Here is a 13,748-nt window from a genome sequence, read left to right as displayed (position 1 = left end):
AAAGCATTTTAAAAAGAAAACACCATATTTTAAAAAAATGTATCTGGATTAATATAGAGGTAGCATAAATCTACAGAACTACTCATAAAACTAAGCATTTAAAATCATATTATTGTGAGATACAGAGTGAAAAGTGATATTTACATGCATTTTATTCAAGTCCCTTATAATGTCATAAATATTTAACTGGTTTTACAAGCTTATATTACGTGTTTTGGCCATATAAATAACATCTGCATCATTTTTTCCCCTTGTGTACGAGTATGAGCTAATATAACATACTGTATGGGCCATAAAAGCATGATTAAATAATTATGATACAGAACACTGCATTTTACAAATGAGACCAGAACATGTCTCATGTCAAGACGTCACAACGTATTAAATGACTTACATCGCTCTTTTGGAGGTTTTGATGACTGCTGATAGTCTAATGAGACACTTGTCTGATTTCCTGAATTTTTGAAGCTCAAACTCCTCCAGCTCCTTCTCTGATGTCAACAACACAAAGGTCAAAGCAGACCACTGTGCAGGTGAAAGATGAGTAAATGAAAGACCTTCATTAAGGTGGGTCTGAATTTCTTGCACCAGAGTTTGGTCATTCAGTTCATTCAGACAATAGAACGGATTGATGGATCTCTCTGGAGACAGATTAGCTTCAAATTTCTGCTTGATGTACTGAAAAATTTCCTTTTTGGTCCTGTCATTGTCATCTTGCTGTGTCAACAGACCCCTTAAGAGTCGACGATTGGACTGGAGTGACAGACCGAGAAGGAAACGAAGGAAAAGGTCCAAATGTCCATTGTCACTTTCAAGTGCCTTGTCCACTGCAGTCTTGAGCAAATCAATCATGGCTTTACTTTTGTTTTTCTGTTCTGTAGAATCTTGAACAAAAATATTTTTCTTGTTGATGTCTAAAAACAGATGTGCATAAAGGGCTGCAATAAACTCTTGAATGAGAATGATCCCTGTTTCCTCCTTAAAGATCTGGGTACACATGCCTGAATACACTGATGTCTTATTGACGTCAATACCACAGGCTTCTAGATCTGTGTGATAGAAGATCAGATTGTTTCTTTCCAGCTGATGAAATGCCAGTTTTCCCAGTGAAAGAATGAAATCCATATCCCAGGAAACATCTGGTGTGTATTCTCCACCATACTTTTGGCGACTGGATCTGAAACTGGAGAAAGTGTACATTTGTGTAAGAGTCTTAGGAGTGTTCTCGGTATTTAATCCCTGCAGTGTTTTGGAGGCGTCACCAGCCTGATTGTTTTTCACAACATTTTTTTTCTCCTCCAAAATGTTGTGGAGAACAGTGGCTGAAATCCAGCAAAATACTGGGATGTGGCACATGATAAAAAGACTTTTTGATTGTTTAATGTGATTAATGATTTTGTTGGCCAGATTCTCATTTGTCAATCTTTTTTTGAAGTACAGCTCCTTTTGTGCATCATTGAATCCTCGTATCTCTGTCAGCCGGTCAATGCAGTCAGAAGGAATCTTACTGGCAGCTGCTGGTCTGCTGGTGATCCAGATGAGAGCAGAAGGAAGCAGATTTCCCTTGATGAGGTTTGTCAGGAGAATATCCAGAGAGGTTGGTGAAGATACATCACGCAATGTCTCATTATCCTTAAAGTTTACAGGCAGTCGACATTCATCCAAACCATCAAGGATGAACAAGACTTTGAATTTATTTATTCTTGTAAGGTTCAGTCCTTTTGTCTCAGGGAAAAACTGAGTTATAAGGCCCATAAAACTTAGCTTTTCTTGCTCCTTTAAGTTCATCTCTCTGAATTGAAGAGGAAATATGAAGCTGATATCTTGATTTTCTTTTCCTTCGGCCCAATCCAGAACAAACTTTTGCACAGAAACTGATTTTCCGATGCCAGCAACTCCTTTTGTCAGTACAGTTCTGATCTCCTTGTCTTGTTCAGAAGTTTCAAACATCTTTGTGCACTCAATTTGTATCTCTTGTGATTCATGGTGTCTGGAAAAAACTTCAATCTGTCTTACCTCATGTTCAGTATTGACCTGTTCACTACAACCCTGAGTGATATAGAGATCTGTGTAGATGTTATTCAGAAGTGTAGAGTCACCTTGCTTTGCAATTCCTTCAAACACACATTGATACTTTTTCTTTAGGCTACATTTTAGCTGATGAATAGAGATAAGCTCATCTAAATACAGGGACAAAAACAGATTTTAGTATTTTAGTTGTAGTATTAGTATTCTCTAATACATTTATAAGTGACAATATGACAGACAGTCGAGGGTCTCTTACCTTCTAAAGTATCAGCAGCTTCATCTTGCTTCATCTCTCTCAGGAAGTAGAGTGTGAGATCAAGAGCTGCTTCTTTGATACTGCATCTGTTCTCATTAAAATCCTTCACAAAGTAGTGTAAGTCTTCTTTTTGCAATATTTTCTTAAACTTTTCCAGCTCATTCCTCAGATATCCGATTATTTTGCTTTCAAGGTCCTAAAAAAAGAAAAACACATTTTCTTTTTTATATGCGTTTTATGCATTCTTAAAATGATATCTAAATGGTCAAGATGAATCAGATATTAAATTTCTACTGAATATTTTTGCAAGTGTTGTTCAGCAACCTATTTGTTTGTTATAAATAGAAACATTAATAAAAATGTGTTTTTCTACCTGGAATATCCACAGGAGATCATCTTTGAAATTCATATAGTTCCCTTGAGTCTTAGCGTCTGCATCTAATGAAGTACTGCATTTTCAGGAAAAAAATAAATATTAGAAATAGTTTGCAATTTTATTAGTATTATTATTTTTTAACAAAGACAAATAGAAAGCAATAGCTGCTTAAGTTCACACCATTAAAGTAAAGCATCTATTTACATATAAATTTAGGTAAATATTAGGTCTCTCATTGTAATATTTTCTGTCCTATAAGCAAATAACACAGGGGCTGCTGAATAATAATATTCGTGCACCAAAATGAGTGGAGATTACAAGATAAATAGTTCACATCAAATCATCTTAATCTTCTTTGCTGTTGCTCTTAGCATCTCAATGAAAAATATTGAATTAAAAAAAAAATTCTAACAGCCCATTTGCAACCAACAATAAGAAACACATGAAATACCTTTTGGTAGTTGCTGTTTTTTTCTCACATAAGTTTGGTGGCATATCATCTTTTGACCAGTCACTCTTCACAGACACAGAGCTGGACACATGTGAGCCTGATTTTACACTAATGACACAAAGAACAGAGAGAAAAGGAAACGATATTACAGGAGGTACTTCAGTCTAATTTATAACGTTTAAATGTTGCAAATGATAATTAAAATACAGGTATAGCTGTGCATTTGTTCTTCTACGTCTATACATGTTTGGTAAAAAAATAATCAATTTTATATAAATTTATACTTTCATTGGAACACCTAACCCCACCCCTACCCTAAACTTACCCACTTTTGAAAACGTGTAAGAAAAAGCGATGATGAAGTCGAAGATCTTGAAAATGTTTATTGCAGCATATAAGTGGCAAAGTACATGTTGTATCTTGGGTTCAACGGAGTCAGGAATGAACCCAGAACATCCTAAGCTCAAACCTTTTAAAAGTTTACTACCTTTAATGTAAATGAAGTTGCTCCTGTTGTAACAGCTGTAGTTGGGAAATTTGCATGCTCAAACATATATTGTGGAGTGGAATCTGGGTTGACGCAGACTATAGATTCTTACACACGTAACAGGCAAATATTACATTATTATTATGACATTATTATTAAGTACAGTCACAGGTATTTATTGCAGAACCTGGCCATAAACAAGCAGTATAAAAGCATTACAAACAAGTTGTGTTGCATTCCGAGTCTTCTGAAGCCTTACGTTGCGAAGAAGAGAGTAAAACATAAGGTTTTAAATCACTGAAAATCCCACTCCGTTAATGCGCTCACATCTCATTTAAAAAGATACTCCAGAACATTAGCATGATGCAATCGTTCACGAGACACACAGAAGCCAATGGCATGTAATGCTTCTTCTGGCGGCATTTTTTTTTTGAATTCACACACAAACAGACTGAGCTTTATGGCGGACAGAGACGGATTGTGTCTATTCCTCTCACAAATCAGTGGTTTTACATCAGAAGACTTGTAATATTAACACATTTTTGAATAAATTATGACTGTAGCTGTATCTGCCTGTAATATCTTGTGTTTTATTGACAAATGGTAGGTTTAGGGACAGGGGTTGGTTTACGAGCTCGTAAATTTGTAAATAATGAAATGTAAATAAAACTGTTGTGACTGTTAACATTGAAATAAATCACACCCCAACATATATGCAATAATGGAAATATTAGTACCCAACATATAATTTAATCATTACGATAAAATTCCCAGTGCCGTTTGCATCAAAAAGTGATGCCAAAGGGTCCTGACTAAAGCCCTGCGCGGGACTGTTTTCTTCATCCCGCTCCCGCCCGCACTCGCCGAATTTCTGACCATTACCGCCCGCTCCCGCAACTTGTGTGTTACACTCCCGCCCGCACCCGCAAAACTCTGAGAATTTATTATAATAGATAATAGAGATGCATTGATTTTGTGTCTTCTCCCGTCCCGCAGGAAAAAAAACGTATTTTTATTGCTATTATTAAAGAGATTCATGTTTGTTTCTTTCCCTGGCCTGCATGTACTCTGACGCACTGGTAGGGAAGGTGAATAGTAGCCTGGGCTATCGGGGACATCTAAAACGCTTAGGCTACCGCGCGTTTCTTTAGACTTCAAATACTTTGATTTTGGCTACTGAAGTATTTAGTAGGCTTGATTGGTCCTGGTGTAAATGTGCTGAAAGCATGTCTGAAAGCAGCTAGCCTATGAGAACACAGAAAGACAAAACACACAATACATTCGAATATAATTTCGTTTTTATCAAAAACGTTGCACCATCACACGGCACATAAAAATAGACTGCTTTGCAAAAAAATACAATGATAAACTACATGAAAACAGCAGTTTTGCAATTATTAACCAAAGCCATGACATCTCCATCATGTCGCTAGGCTACCTCCCGATCCCGCAGTTTTTTTTTTTAGCCGCCCATTCCCGCGAGATCCCGCAAAGTTCAAACCGCCCGCTCCCGCGAGATTTGCGTTGGGTCCCGCGGGACCCGGCGGGTCCCAATCCCAATGCAGCCCTCTAGTCCTGACCAAGCCTCAATATGTGATGAGTTGGGAGTGACACAGTGCTATCATGTAATACCTTTTGGTAGATGACGTTTTTATCTCACTTAAGTTTGGTGGCATATCATCTTTTGACCAGTCACTCTTCACAGACACAGAGCTGGACACATATGAGCCTGATTTTACACTAATGACACAAAGAACAGAGAGAAAAGGAAACAATATTACAGGAGGTACTTTAGTCTAATTTATAAAGTTTAAATGTTGCAAATGATAATTAATATACAGGTATAGCTGTGCATTTGTTCTTCTATGTCCATACATGTTTGGTTGTATTCTCTGCTTTATTTTATATGGAGAATTTATGCCTCTTAATGGCTGCCTGTATAATTGTATTATTACAAAAATATTTTTTCTTGTTGATGTCTAAAAACAGATGGGTATTTTCATACACTGTGCAGCAGTTATATTAGTGCACCAAAATTAATGGACATTACAAGATAAATAGTTCACATCAAATCATCTTAATCTTCTTTGCTGTTGCTCTTAGCATCTCAAAGAAAAATATTGAATTAAAAATTTTCTAACAGCCCATTTGCAACCAACAATAAGAAACACATGAAATACCTTTTGGTAGATGATGTTTTCTTCTCACTTAAGTTTGGTGGGATATCATCTTTTGACCAGTCACTCTTCACAGACACAGAGCTGGACACATGTGAGCCTGATTTTACACTAATGACACAAAGAACAGAGAGAAAAGGAAACAATATTACAGGAGGTACTTCAGTCTAATTTATAAAGTTTAAATGCTGCAAATGATAATTAGTATACAGGTATAGCTGTGCATTTGTTCTTCTATGTCTATACATGTTTGGTTGCATTATCTGCTATATTTTCCATGAAGAATTTATGCCTCTTAATGGCTGCTTGTATAATTGTATTATTGGAAAGAAGCTCCAGACAGAGTTCAGTAAAGTTTCCCAAACATTGTGTTCAGCGATTTATTTTTATTCATTCAGCATCTTTCACAAAACCACAGTGACAATTTAGCTACACAATCAACATATTCTCACTCCCATTCTCTCATACTGACACTTGGTCAGGACCCTATGGCGACGCTTTTTGTTCCTCAAGGTACCCCTTTAGCGCCACTTTTGGACATGCAGGGTCCTCCATTGATTTCAGTTGTTTGCTTAATTTAATGGTTTGCATTTGCATTTGAAAAAAAAATCAATTTTATATAAATGTATACTTTCATTGGAACACCTAACCCCACCCCTACCCTAAACTTACCCACTTTTGAACAATATAAAACATGTGTAATAAAAAGTGATGACGACGTCGAAGATCTTTAAGATGTTTATTGCAGCATAGAAGTGGCAAAGTACATGTTGTATCTTGGGTTCAACGGAGTCAGGAATGAACCCAGAACATCCTAAGCTCAAACCTTTTATACTGTTAACGTTTACTACCTTTAATGTAATGAAGTTGCTGCTGTTGTAACAGCTGTGGTTGGGAAATTAGCATGCTCAAACATTTATTGTGGAGTGGAGAGAAAAGGAAACAATATTACAGGAGGTACTTCCATCTAATTGATGAAGTTTTAAAGTTGTAAATTATGTTCTAGACATAATTACGGTCTTTTTTGGTGTAAATTATTTTATGCGTTTTTTCTAGGTTGCCCATGAAATCTTTTTTTTCAGTGTGCATATAATATAGTTAATATATAGTTAATATACCAATCTACAGTATATTCAATGAGGGGGGCCAACACCAAAGCAAGCCCCTATGCATAGTTTTTGGGGATTTATGGTCCGACATACACAGTTGTGTTCACATATTTCATTACCATTAAGAAATCATCTATACGGCTTATAATTAACTAAACTAGATCAGTTTTGAAAACACTGATAGATTTTCTGTTATTAACAGAGGTGGGAGTGTCTGTAATCACCCAGAACACACTATCAACCATATACTCTAGCAACACCCCAACAACTGCATAGCAAGAGCCTAGCAACCAACTAGCAACACTTTAGCAAACATCTAGAACATCTAATTGACCAAACTATTTATGGATTTTTTTTAAACAAGACAAGACAAGTCATCATCAGTTTGTCTTTCAAACTTTTCATTTTAGTTATTACAGGTATTCTGTAATGCATACACACAATTAAAATACACAGATGACTTTCCTGCCCAGTGAACACTCATGAGATCAATAACACTGTAACAAAAAAACCTCTTATTAGGATACAGGAATTATTTTTGCAGCTCAGTATGCAGCATAAATTGCAGATACAGATGTATAATTCAGCAATGAGCTTTCGGGAAAAAAACTTTTGAGGGTTCAATCTGAGCAGATGATTGCACCTTCTCCGTCACTGTCAGAGCGCACTTCCACAGTACATTCAGCATCTGGCTCATATTTGCATTCTCAACCATATTTGCAAAACTAATGTTTTCACTGGCTTCAAAATCAAGTTTGATCGCTGGCAGCTTATTCACCACATCCACCATCAAATGACAGTTACATTTATATTTTATTGCATACAGTAATTGATCTGCAGTAAAGCTATTCGATCCAATTACAAATATGCTGATGATATTCTTTTGTTTTATGCCTGCGATAATTGCGAGTGAAACATCACGTCATTATTGTCCATCAAATAGTCTAGGAATAAAGGTGAATTGCATGCATTTTGTCATCAGATATTTACATATTTTTGAACACGAAAAATATACTTACACCATTACACACCTCAGGTCTCTAGCGACCCTATGCACTTTTTACACGTGAAGATCATCAGCACCCCTGTTTTAAGACAGTTAGGGTATTTTGAAAAACTCCAAGCATATTTTCTCCCTCAACTTCAAAAATCATTTCAAAAACCTGACTAAGAGTAAAAGAATGTTTTATGTAGATGTTAAAAGCCGGAGACATAGAAGAGCTTAATTCTTTTAAGATTGATGGGAGTCCTTTTTAGAAAATAAATTACTGTTGTCTGCTATTGTAGTATTCTAGAACACTGTGGTAGAGAGACAAACAATCACACAATATGGATACAATTCTAAAACAATCTAGGTACCTATCCTTACAGATGTGGATGCACCTCAGTTTGAAAATGGTTACATTTTAACAATGTTTTCTTTTCTTAAATGTTTTTTCTCTTAGGCCACTAATGACAAACAGGTGGTGGGATGAATGCAAAGAGAAGAAATCTTTCCTCCAAACTGATGCAACAGTGGTTTTAAAGGAGGAGGCTGCCCTGGATAATGTAAAAGATGTTGCACACCTTTGCTGCACTGAGGGGGCTTCTTCATGATTGCATCAGTTATCCTACGGTGATAATGAAAATGGGCAGTGACGCATGTTCTGTATGTGTTCATGGACTATGAAAAAACAGTAAGTGTATGATCTGTAAAAACAAGATGTTCTGTGTTTTTTTTTTAGTAGAAATGGAGTTCACAGTCATTCATACACATGCTCACATTCCTTTACACATTTTCTTGTGCTAAATGCTATAATATCAATGTTAATGTTGTGGTTTATTTGTGTACTGTCATGCCAGAATCGTTTGTAAAAAAAGAACAAAAAAAAAAACACCTTAACTATTAACTATTTGAACAATTATTGTAAAATAGTGTTTTTGTACAGTAGTTTTATACAATATACAAAATTTACCAAAAAAGGAAAATTTGGTCTTAAACATTATTGTCAGCAAATGTTCAGTGCTTCATTTATTAACACTGTATCTGTTAATGCCATACTTTTCTGCATTTCTTCTCACATGCATGTTACTTTTGACTGTTTTCTCTTGTTGTAGTTTTTAATAAATATTTATTGTTTGATAGTCATTCTGTGTGTGTTGAAGTGATTTTTAAAATGAACAAGATAGATTTAATGCCTAGCTCAATTCTGTCATTGCCCTAGAGATCTCATAGAAAACACAGAATAAAATAAATTAGAACAAAGTTCAAACTGATAAATCTCTTTTCTACAAAATACAACATTTTATTATATAATGATTCAGGTGAATTATTACAAAACAAATACAAATTTATTCTCCAAATCAGGTTAAATGAGTAAACAGTTTACAGAAAGTGTTTCAAATAATGATCTAAACAGACTCAGTATTACCTATGTTTTTCTGAGAGACTCATCTCAGACAGAGAGTCCTTTCCTCTCTCCTCTGACATACTGCAGCTAAACAGACTGACTTTTGAAAACAATCAGATGCTCATCATGACCTAAAATTGACAACACAGTACTGAGATTAATAACATGTAATTTCAGATGAATTAATGAGTTGAGCTAACAAATTTAAAATATATATTCTAACCATCTTGAGGATTTCAGATTATTCAGATCATTCCATACAACAAATAGATCTAAATATGCTTATATTACTAAGCAAGTAATAAACGTTATGTGGTAACACTTTACAATAGTCAGTTAATATTAATCAGTTAATATTAATTTCAACATTTAGTAATGCAATATTAAAATCCAAAGTTGTGTATATGAAAATGGATTAACAGACCTGAGCTAACATGAACTAACAATGAACAGGTTTACTTTTATTAGGTACTGTTAACAAAGATTAATGCTGTAACAAATGTACTACTAAAATGTTAGTTAATGCATTAATTAATGTTAAGTAAAGGACATTATTGTAATAATAAATACCTGTGACTGTACTTATATTTGTCAGCTATGTCTTTTATATTGTTTAGAAATGGGCAGGTTTAGGGTAGGGGTGGGTTTAGGTGCTCCAATGAAAGTATACGTTTATAAAAAAGTATTTCTGTCTTTTACAAATGCATGCAACCCACTAAATTAAGACAAACAACTGAAAACAATGGAGGACCATGCATGTCGAAAAGTGACACAAAAAGGGTACCTTGAGCGTCAAAATTTAATACAGTCTAGTTAATGAATGTGAAAGACTGGATTCTGTGTTATAAACAATTCTTTCGGACTGTATATTTAAATTAGGAAAAGTTTAAGTGAACCTTATTTCCCAGGTCATCTACAAGATGGATTAAAATGCTAATAAAGAAAGAAATGGTTAGACATAAACACATGACAATATGATTAAAATGTTAAAATAATAATAATAATAAATAATAATAATAAAATAAAACTTGTTTATTCTGTGGCACCTAAAAAATAATTTGGTAATTATTATTATTATTATTATTTTTAATAGAGCCAATGGCTGCTTACTCTATTTTATGTATGCATGTATGTATGTATGTATTGATTTATTGATTGATTGTCTGGAGCCCTGTCTCTATAGCGCTTTATACTAGGGGCATGGAACAGGGACCATTGATTAGTTTTGCACGATATACCGGTACTTAAAAATTATCGCGATACCCTGCTTTTGAAAACGATACGATTCCACATTTTACTAGTACCAGTACTTTAAGAATGCATTTTAATAAGATCCGTATTTCTGCGTGTCTGTGCTAGTGAATGGCGCAGACCTGCAGGTTTGTTTACTAATGTTACACGCATACGCGTGAAGCATGCAGTGTTTTCAGCCTCTACCGCTTCAATATATGAGTACATGAACACATGAACATAATCTCTAGAACTGCTTTGAGAGTCACTTCATGAGCATTTAACCATTTCTTTTGCTGAAAACTACTGTCATATAATAAAGACCCTAAAGGTAAAAGTTCGGTTTAACTTGACAGTCAGAAATATATTAATATATTACTTAATGTATAGATAGTACTACTACTACTAATAATAAAAATATTATTAAAACAATATTTAAGGAATATTTACCAGAAAAAAAAAAAAAAATTACCAGAATTTATTTACCAGAAAACAGTAAATACACAACACAGAAAAAAAAAAAAAAAAAGAGAAAAGAAATAGCCTATAATAAATTAACTCTTTACCAAATCTAATTATCCTTTATAAATTCATTAAACATGAGAAAATGTATTAAAACGTATTTCATAGGGCCTTAAAAACATGTAAATTTTGTTTAAACTTTTAATAAATTGCTGTTAAATTCTGCAAGTTTCATCATTTCAATGCATTAGACATTTTCGATAATATATATTTTTTTTTAATGTAACCATTAAAATAGAGTCCAGAACAATTAAAATCGAAATTTAGGACAAAATAAAACCGATTTAATAGGGCCCTCTTTATTTAATTTGTGTCTTTGTTTTATTGTAGTTGTCCTTTAGTTTGTTACTTGCATCTAGGCTCTTATTATTAATAACAAAAATAAAATAACAACAACAAAAAAAAAAATGACTATGTCATGATAGAAATTGTTGTTGTGAAATAAAATGACTATATCATGAAATAAGATTTGGCTTTATCCTTTAAGCTAACTTACCAATATAGCAAGGATCTCTACATACTTGTAGGCTTGGTAGTTGTTCACCATAATCCTGTGTAGTGGCACTGGCATGTGATTATTATTCTTTTATTTATTAATATTTTTAAAGGGGGGATGAAATGCTTTGTTTTAAATAGATAAAATAACTATGATCTCCTTTTGAAAAATCTATTATTCAATTACTTTTCCTGTTCTATGTTTTTTGTTGTTGTTGCTGTTGTTTTCTCACAGTATCAGCTCAGTAGTATTGTGATATTTTAGTCAGGTATCGTATCGCAGTCAAAATATGTGTCAAGCAAGCATATAGCATTTGAAATTAATAGAAACTAACCATATTAAGATTAAGAATAAATTTTATTGTTTTATATATATATATATATATATTAAGACAGTTAAGACAGTAGATTTTTTTTTTTTAATGTAGGCAACAGCTACACCATAACATGAATAGCAATGTAGCAATGTGTCTCTTCTGCCTTACATTTCCAACATAGACTATTTCCAGCTATCCCCATCCTGTAAAGTCTAGATGGTGTATAATAATATCTATGTACTATTTTGTAATGAATGAATTTCCCCCTAGCTTCCCTTATGTTCTTACCCACATTAGGTAGGATATCCAGCCAGCCATTATCATGAATATTGATCCCCAAATCCTTCTGCCATATTGTTTTCATGTTATTACAACTATCTGCATTTACATTGAGCATTAATTTATAACACATAGAAGCCGTTTGGGTTTCACAGGGTAACTTAAGATAGGCATACACAGGGTTATCACTTGCATTAAATTTGTTCCTAACACAGTGTCTGATCTGCAGATACTTCCAAAAATTTCCTTGGCCCACAATATTATATTTTTTCACCAATTCAGAATATGACAAAAAAAAAAAAAAAAAAAAAAAAAAAAAAATTGCATTCTCATATAGATCGCCAATTACAGTTAAAGGCTACTGCATTCAAGAGATCACCAAGCATGTCTGTGACTGACTACATTTCTCACTGCTATAAAAACATGCTGTAAATAGGAACATTTATGTTTTCTAGAGCTCAAACTCAAAAACACAGTAGAGCTTTTGCTAAATGTTTTGCCAATAATCAGTATCAACTAGAGTTCTCCTGCTTTCGTTCCAGGGTGCATATATTTAAATCACTTTGTGATGCTTTTAACCTATGTTTTTATTTATTTATTTAATTTTTTTTTTATCAGCTGGAGCGGCAATTAATACACAGAGCCGTAAATCACTGACAAGCTGCGCAAAATCACGCTCATAATCGCAGATGAATCGCATTTGATTATGAGCGTGATTTTGCGTAGCTTGTCAGTGATTTACGGCTCTGCATGTGTATTAATTGCCGCTCCAGCTGAACGCTTTGAATTTTGTCGCACTTTTCCCTCTGTATAGTGTTGTCATGTGTGGAAATATTTAAACCACGTGTGTTACAATTAACACCGCGTTCGTTTGTGCCCTTCACACCTCTACTCTGAAACATTATACGGTTTCACACACTATCGTTTTAAAATAATAATAATAATAATAATAATAATAATAATAATAATAATAAAAGTAGTGAGACTAAATTATCTCAGCAGTGCTGATGACACTCTGTCCTGTTTCTTCTTTGATGTCGAAATTAGCTAATGATGAATTAAAGAAAATCTATATCAAAGCACATATCTGTTACTTTCAGTGATGTGAACTCTACTGAATTTGCATACAGCTTACACCATCGGCGCGGCGCGCGGCGCGACGCGACAAAATACAGTAGAACCCATTATAATCATTGATGCTGTCTACACTGGATGCGGCGCGACACCACAAATTCCCGACAATAATTTGCAAATCCCTAATTTGCAACAGTCGCTTTGTCGCGTCCAGTGTAGACGGACTTTAGCTGTTGCGGTGCGGCAATTGTCGCGTCCAGTGTGAACACGGTGTTAGGAAATAAAGTTCGTATTATTCTTTTTGCTGAGATACAGTCATGTGGCCAAGTGTAAAGGGAACAATTTTAACAAATCGGATATCTGATCAGCAAAAATGCATGTGACAAGTGCAAACAGGCCTTGTGCATATACATTACAGAAAAACCCTTGGTCATAAACATAAATATTTAACCAGGCCAGACTTATAAAAAAAAAGCACCCGAAAGGTCGGATTTAGCAATACTTTCGATTTCGTGGCTAGATTTTAAGATATATAATGTGCGGAGTGATCTATGATT

The 13,748-nt window shown here is 34.3% G+C and overlaps 1 protein-coding gene across 1 annotated transcript in view; it reads right to left on the bottom strand.

The window, feature by feature from the left end:
- LOC127153371 (NLR family CARD domain-containing protein 3) overlaps positions 1–2,394 on the bottom strand; it is a 269,389-nt gene extending 266,995 nt beyond the window's left edge. The window contains exons 1-2 of the mRNA XM_051094435.1: positions 2,285–2,394; positions 395–2,180 (exon numbers count right to left, since the gene is read on the bottom strand). Coding sequence (XP_050950392.1) covers positions 395–2,180; positions 2,285–2,318 — 1,820 coding nt within the window. The 5' untranslated portion in view covers positions 2,319–2,394. The remainder of the gene's footprint in view (positions 1–394; positions 2,181–2,284) is intronic.
- Between the last annotated feature and the right edge of the window lie 11,354 nt (positions 2,395–13,748).

Source organism: Labeo rohita, chromosome 22 (genome assembly GCF_022985175.1).
Source record: "Labeo rohita strain BAU-BD-2019 chromosome 22, IGBB_LRoh.1.0, whole genome shotgun sequence".
NCBI lineage: Eukaryota > Metazoa > Chordata > Actinopteri > Cypriniformes > Cyprinidae > Labeo > Labeo rohita.
This window is presented reverse-complemented; position numbering and strand designations above follow the sequence as displayed.